Source organism: Manis javanica, chromosome 8, assembly GCF_040802235.1.
Source record: "Manis javanica isolate MJ-LG chromosome 8, MJ_LKY, whole genome shotgun sequence".
In the NCBI taxonomy this organism is placed as follows: Eukaryota; Metazoa; Chordata; class Mammalia; order Pholidota; family Manidae; genus Manis; species Manis javanica.
In genome coordinates this window covers 100,074,352-100,082,190 of record NC_133163.1, presented here as the reverse complement: position 1 = coordinate 100,082,190, position 7,839 = coordinate 100,074,352, and the positions used below count along the sequence as shown (strand labels likewise).

The 7,839-nt window shown below is 43.8% G+C and overlaps 1 protein-coding gene across 1 annotated transcript in view; it reads right to left on the bottom strand.

Annotated features, from left to right (window-relative positions):
- Positions 1-3,334: 3,334 nt before the first annotated feature.
- The window catches only part of LOC140843153 (long-chain fatty acid transport protein 2-like), a 40,372-nt gene continuing 35,867 nt past the window's right edge, over positions 3,335-7,839 (bottom strand). The window contains exons 9-10 of the mRNA XM_073211840.1: positions 4,564-4,694; positions 3,335-3,512 (exon numbers count right to left, since the gene is read on the bottom strand). Coding sequence (XP_073067941.1) covers positions 3,336-3,512; positions 4,564-4,694 — 308 coding nt within the window. The 3' untranslated portion in view covers position 3,335. The remainder of the gene's footprint in view (positions 3,513-4,563; positions 4,695-7,839) is intronic.

The following is a 7,839-nucleotide window of genomic DNA, read 5'->3' as shown; positions in this document are numbered from 1 at the left end:
TTCATTGACCACTGAAATATTGATTAATTAACAAAAGCATATCCTGCAGCCTAAATGCATGTACTACGGATTCTGATTTTCAGGATGCTGCAGGTTTGAATTTAACGGTGAGGAAATGAGTTTGGAGGAGCTGTTGGTACGAAGAAGGCAGGTGCTTGAGTCAGGCACTGTGGCTTAGCATTGATAAATGAGGACACTGAAGCCCTAGGTCACTAAGCTTGTAAGTGGGCAAGCCCAGGTCTCCTTGTCTTCAACAATGCCCATGCTATTTGCACCATGCTGTACTATTCAAGGTGGTACTTGAGCAGAAGCTCACAGTCCAGCAGGACCCTCTGGCCCTTAGAACATGTAAATGTGGCCCTCCTTAGGTTTGGAACTCGTGCATTTTTTTTTCCTGGACTCTGTAGTCAAATAAAAGCTGTACTCATAGCCTGCCCATAGTTATTTCATAGGCCCCCAAAATGATTTTCTTCAGATCACAGTTTTATAGGAAGTGCACTTGAAGTCGGTTATAGTAACAGTGTCAAAGGTAAACAAAGCTGGGCACTAGTTAACAGTGGTAAGGACAGATACTAATCAGTAACGTACTATTGCAGCAGGGAAAAGAGTTCAGCATAAACTGGACTAAACTTTGATCTCTACAAAGGTGACTGGACATTTTGAAGGGTGAATGGGGGAGTGGGGAGGGGCCAGCAGGGGCCCAGTAGAGTTGGGAAGTGAAAAATTACAAAGCGTGGGAAGGGGGAGTTGGTCGATGTGAAGCCCATGTAGGTTTGCTAAGTGGTGCTGACCAAAGTCAGGCCCCCACCTCCCCCAGAGGCTGGGGGACTGCGGGCAGCCTCAGGTGTCAGCTGGAGCCAACAGTAAATTCGTTTGGCAGCCTTGCGTTTTCACAGGCAGGCACTTAAAGGGGCACAAGAGTCATGCATGCTAGGGTCATCGTCTTGAGCCATTAGAGACTGTGTGAGCATCTATTCATGCTCTATTCATCAACCTCTATGGGCTGAGGTTGAGGCCTAGTTAACAAGAGGGCTGGGAGGAGCCTGGCTAGAGTTTGGTCAAGGAGAGAATCTTTGTCAAGAGCTTCAAGTTTCATGTTGACCCTTTTTGTCTATGAGTGGTCCCCAAACTTATCTGCATACGGGAATCACCTGGGAGTCTTAAAAAATACTGATGCCTGGCCTACTCCCAGAAATCCTGATCTAATTGGTATGAGGTGTATCTGGGCTTTGGGATTCTGACAGCTCCCAAATAAGTCTAATGTGCATCAGTGTGTGGAACCACTGCTCTAGGGTCGCTTGCTTCTCAAAGGGCGGTATGTGGACCACAAGCACTGGCACTCCAGGTGCTTCTTCCGCACATTTAGGGTTAAGAAACACTGCTCTCAGCTGGTGGTTCTCAAACTGAGCCGGCACCAGAATCACCAGGAGGGCTTATTAAAACATGGACTGCAGGCCCAGCCCCAGAGGGTCTGATTCAGTTGGACTGGGGTGGGGCCCAATAATTTGCATGTCTGACAAGCTCCCAGGTAATGCTGATCCTGCGCCTCTGGGACCACAGTCTGAGAACCACTACTCCATGAATATGTTCTCTCTTCTCGTATGTGCTAGGTGGGAGGTAGTGATGCAGTGAGCTGCGTGACTTTGTGACTTAACCCCCTAGGCTATGTTTTTTATCAAATAAAGAGGTTGGACTAGACACTGTCTAGGACTGTTTTTACTTTTGCTATACAGCAAAGGATATGTGTGTATGTAGTAAATAGAATGTTCAAGAACAATTGCAGGCTAATGATGAGACAAAGGGCTGCTTGATGCTGGGACTCTCCTGGGGTCTGCACTTGGTCACTCCAGATCTAAGATCTGAGCCTTAAGAATTAGCGATGATACAGCTCTGAGGCACTGAATTACACTAAATGAGAACACATGATGTAACTCAGGATGATTTTTCTCTCTGTCAGTGGTTTCCAAAATGAGGCCCCCGACCAACAGCATCACCTGGGAGTTTGTTGGAAACATAAATCTCAGCTCCAGTTCCAATTGTGGGGAATAGGTCCCAGCAGCCTGTGTTTTAACATGACTTCCAGGTGATTCCAGTGTTCAAGCCTGAGAATCACTGCTCTGTGTGAACTAGAAGACTCAGATCATCTGTTTAGCTCATCCTTTCCAATCCTCTACCACCCATAAAAAAGATTGCATGGGGAACCAGATGGTTATCAGGGTTGCTTGATGAAAAAGCAACAAATAATTATTGCCTCCTATGTGCCAGGCACTGGGGTTATAATTATAAGCCAGGACAGAATCTCTGCCCTCATGGAGCTCACAGCTTCACAGAAGCATGACATCTGTGTCAAGGAAAATTGACGTCCACAATGGAACATACTGTATATACATACATCCCACAACATGGTACTTTATGCACTCTGGGGAGACAGCACCCATGTCAACTGGAAGACATATGCTGGCCAGGCAGCCCATCTCCCCTTGAACAGTGCTAGGGTGATGCTAAGTGGCACCTTCTTCCTTCTTTGCTGATTCTTTACAGAGTTCCTGCAGCCCCACCAATAATGACAAAATATTATTGTTGAAAAGTGAAACCACATGGAGAGGACTCTGGCCTCCCTTCTAGAGCTCTTTCCAGTTGGCTTTCCTTGAAGTTCTGATCTGACTTCCTAGACACAGGCTTGGAAAACTCCATCACACTAGTGCTGAGTTCATCTCTTGGTCCATAGCAGGCACCTGCTACATGCTTGGCAGAGTGGATGTATGAATGAGCAACACATTAATAAATCATCGCTTAGGCTGGGTCACTGCACTTGGTTAACCTTGTCCATTTTTATACTGATTCTCATTAACCTCCATGTCAGATGTGACATTTCCTAGTTTTAGTCCCAAGTTATTTTGGTCTGTAGCATCAGATCTGTGCATTGATTATATATTTCCAAATAATACATTTGTAATCAGAGAACTGTTGAATGATTCACATGTATATCTGCATATGTTTTAAAAAAATATCCATTTGTACTTTCAAATGATGAGTTGTACCATTTCATATGTTGGCATTTACCTATTTTACTATATATTTACAAAAAATAATGCCCTCCCTCTAACAAGCTTAGTTTGAAAATACAAACAGTAAGTGCAAATTGAAAAATAATTATCTCTAAATCTTTTCACTTGCAAAGGCTCAGGTGTAATTTAGAAAAGTCTCCCCTTTTGGGAAGCATGAAGAAAAACTGCATCTCACCATCTTCAACCACATTAGAGTTGGATTATATCAAAAGACTTTACTAGGTCCATTAAGTTTTTGTCTGGAAATATGTGCTCTCATGGGCATATTCAGAGTTTCAGACTTTTATTACTTATGGCATTGTAAATATCCTCAGTCATAGGCACATACATTGCTGCTTTGTCATCCAAGAAATACAAGGAGTCTTTGATGACTTCAGGGTTAAAGCCCTCCTCCACGAGGGTCACTTTGCGGTATTTAAAAGTTCCAGTGATATCAATTGTGTCCTGAAAAAACATCAAACAAGGCACATTGCTGTAGTGTTTTGCAAACAGATTACATTGCAGGGCAAGAGGCGGGGCAGGGAGGCAGGGAGCCCACTGGCATCTCTGGTTCACAGAGCTCTGAAGCTAAGTTTTGTACAGTATCCACACAGCTTGTTTTCAGAGGCACTCCTAGGGGCCTTCTGCAGGGTTTTTTTTCATTCCCTTAAGGTTTTAGGATCACCTGTGGGCAGTGAGGGGCAGCTGACAGTGAAATACAGAGCAGAGGAGTCTGTTGCTTGGTGAGCTTCAGGAATTACTGGAATACCCTGATTAAGGGTGCGATGGGGATAGGATCATCTATATACTGACAGCTCTGTTTTCTCAGTGTGTTTGTCCATTAGACTGAAGATTTGCTTTTTCTTCAGTTAACAGGTGATGATCTGAGGGTATCTGAATTTTCACATCCCTCAACAATCTCACTGTTAAAAGAAGTGTGTGCTATGAACATCAACAGAAATAACTCTACCTCAGGAATACTGGTAATCTGACGCTTCTTTTCTCAAGTTTTCAGCTATAGAATCATAGATCTCAAAGTCCAAAAGTGAGAGTGTAAAGCTAACCAATGGGTTAATGTTTGAGAAATAAGAAAAGCATCTCTCTAGTGGCAAAAGTTAAACCTTTGGTAGTTTCAGCTGGCTAATGATGCCTAGTTAAATTTCACACTATACAAACGTGTAAGACTTCAGTGGATTTTTCCATTATTTAAAACCAGAAACAAGAAGTAGAAAGGTGAAAGCATTTCTATTTTAAGTGTCTGTCATACCTCTTCAAACACAGATTTTGTGAGTTCTTGGCTAATTCTGTTGCTGAATGAACTGGCCAGTTCAGGAAGAAAGAGATTAGATTTTGGTTTCTGCTAGCTATAATTTCTGATATCTCTGCTGCTTTATTGAGCTCCCTGGAAAAAGTAGTGAAAATGGCCATTGTGGTTGCCATGGTGTAAGGGGAATTGTTCCGTAATGACAAGGGTCTCTGAGAGAGGATAACTGAACTCGATAGCAAGAGGTTGCACCTGTAGTCTTAGAAATCGGGGCCTTGCGTAACTGGGCAGATAATCAGCAACATGCTTAAAGAGTTTCTTTCCATCAAATTCATGGTCATCCTTCATCTTGATGGAAGCCATGCCGATTCGACCCTCGTGACCTAGAAATAAATGAGATAAAATGAGACATGCTGTAGCTATTTATTTTATGATGTTCTGCTAGTTCAAAGAAGTGTGGACTGGGACAGCAGTACGGTATGGGTTTCTTTTGGATAGTTGGAGGTTTCATTTCAAATATATGTTGAAGCTATCCTAAAGTGAATGCAATAATAATAAAAATAATGATAATGATAATAATAATAAGTATACATCAATTGAATCTGTGACATGCCAGGCCCTATATTAGCACGCTTTATGGACCTTCTCATTTAAGCTTCCCAACAACCTTATGAAGAGGTATAAATGTTAACTCCACATTAGAGATGAAGAAACTGAAGCTTAAAGGCATTAAGAGGACTAGTTCAAGTTCATGCAGCAAATACCAGGCAGGATCAGGAATCGAATGAAAACAGCCTGGTTGAAAACATCTGAGGGGGGAAACAGGACAAAACTGGTGGCTACCAGAACTTTCTTGTCTTTGTTATATTTGTTTATTTTTGACGTCAGTGAAAAGTCCTTGCTCCGCTGTCCTGAGTGCCTGAGTTCTGGTCGCTCTTTGCATTGCAATATCAGGTGTGTTGTGCTTCTAGGCACAAAAACCACCTTTGGGACTTACTTATTTAATCAAGGTTCCTAATAGCTTGGCCTCTGTATTACAGAGAAGCCGTGGGACAGGAGGGTGAAGGCAAGGTGCAAAGGTGAGCTGCTCTGTTGCCTTCCCACTGATGCCCTTAATCCCGAGGGCACATGCTCTCCTCAGGGAAAACAGATCCCAACAGCTCTTTCTTCCCCATCAGGCAGTGCCTTTCAGTGAAGAGAAAAATTACCAGTTTTCTTGTGAGGAAAAGGTAATTAGGTATTAATACGTCTTCTACCTGATCCAGCAGACCCAGCGGGAGTCTATATCCACTTCCCTAAACTACTAAGCTGTAACCACAGAGGGAGAAGGAGCAGCCCATGGTCACCTGGGTCCCAGCTTTCAAAATCTCTCCCATGGTGACTGTGTGTTTATCCCTCACTCTAAAGAAGGCAGAAAACAAGAGGAAAAATTAAAAGAAAGGAAATGCATCCTGATATGATTTGCCCCTTATCTGAAGGAGCGAGGCAGGGCACTGGACCCATTTTCTTAGGGGTCCCTGGTAGCTCTCTAGCAGGTACCTGTCTCAGGAATCTGAAATGTCATCAATAAGCTCCTTTTAGAATTACATCAGAGGGCTGATGCAACAGAAAACCTTAGTGTCAACTGGCTCCTTGTTTCTGGCTCTGGCAGAAGCAACCAAAAGGCTAGTGGGTCCTGTTGGGTCTCAGGCCTCTGCCCTGACTCCCAGAGGTTAGTTTAGGGCTATTTCAGCTCCAGGAAGAAGGATCCAGTCTACAGAGGTTCTGGCCAAGGGGTTCCCTAAAGCTGCACTGTCCAATATGGTAGCTACTGGTCACACGTGTCTACTGAAATTAATTATAATCAAATAAAATGAGTATTTCAATTCTTCAGGTGCATTAGCCACATTTCAATGGTTAATAGCCATGTGGTGGCTATTGGCTACACATTCTGGTCAGTGCAAATATGGGACATTTTCATCATTGCAGGAAGTTCTACTGAGCATAGAAAGTTCTAGGTAGTAGCGGGACGGTTCTGATGTGACACCTAGAAAAACTGAACTCCGCTGTAGGCCCAAACCTGTAAGTTCCTTCCTGATCCAAAGCTGAGATCTGGGAAGGTCTTGCTCAGCCCTCCGTTCCTAAAAATCACCCTGGCGGCTTGATGCTTTACTTTAGATAGACTTTCCACATTTCTAGGCTGGAATGGGGCTGGTCTCTGTGCATGGGAGGCCAGATGGCAGCAAGTGTAGCTTTGAGAATCACAGAATCCAAAAGCTGGGAGAAACTTTAGAGTTCACCTCTAACCTTTCATTGCTGCACGAATTCATACAGGATCCCAGGTGGGCATCCAGCTTCTTTACGGGCCTCAGTGGGACATTCCCTATCTTAAGAGGCAGCCCATTCTATTGTTCACCCCTTTGGTTACAGGAGAGCACCAGGCCTGGTCATTTCACTGCCTGGCCATTTCCACCCGTCGGATTTTGTCCTGCTCACTGGAGCAACACAAGCGTATCGCCTTCTTGCCCCACCTGTGTCCTAATCATTTGCAAACTGTTAGCCTCCTCTCTGTTCTCTATCCGTGCCTCCCAAAACTTACTTGTCATTAGACTTATTTGGGAATTTAAAAAGACATGAAGAGTCTGAGGCCCAAACCCCAGAAGTTCTGATCCTTTAGATCCAGAGTTTAAAAAGTTTTCCAGATGATTCTGATGATTGGCCAGATTTTCAGAATCACTAGGTTTCAGTGCTTCCCAGACCTTAGTATTTTTTAAAAAATCGTGTTAAGACACACATTAAACTCGTCATTTTAACCATTTTACAGTGAACAACTCAGTGGCATTTAGTACATTCACACTATGGTACAACTACCACCAGTATCTACTTTTAGGTATTTTACCCCCAAATAAGACTTTGGTGTTTTTAAGAATCATTGGAGGGCTTGTTATAACACAGCTCCCTGGGTCTACCCCACAGATTCTGACTGAGCGGGTCTGGGGATGGCCTGAGACTCTGACTCAGCAGGTCTGGGGATGGCCTGAGATTCTGACTCAGCAAGTCGCGGGATGGCCTGAGATTCTGACTCAGCAGGTCTGAGGATGGCCTGAGATTCTGACTCAGCAGGTCTGGAGTTGGCATGTTAAACAAGCTCCCCATGATGCTGCTGAAGCTGGACCAGAGACCCCACTTTGAAAAGCCCTGGATTAGGCCTTTCCATTCCATTCCCCAGGTTCTCTCACCTTCTCATACATATTCTTTTCTGTTGTTACCCTTTTAAAATTCAGCATTGAGAAGTACATGCCAGGTGGGGCCTGAGAAGCTCTGCAGGGCATGATGGCTGACAAACATGACATGGACCCTTGTATTAATTCAGCCTAAAGCCCAAACACAAGAAGTATTCTGCACTCCTCACCCTCTGCGACCTGAGAGGTGGCTACACTTCCTTTGTACCATTGTCATAGGGTTCGAGAGGAACAGGCAAGACAAAGTCTCCAATATTCTTTAAAAAACTAAAAAATTGGATATTTAAAAAAAATGAAAACAAGGTCA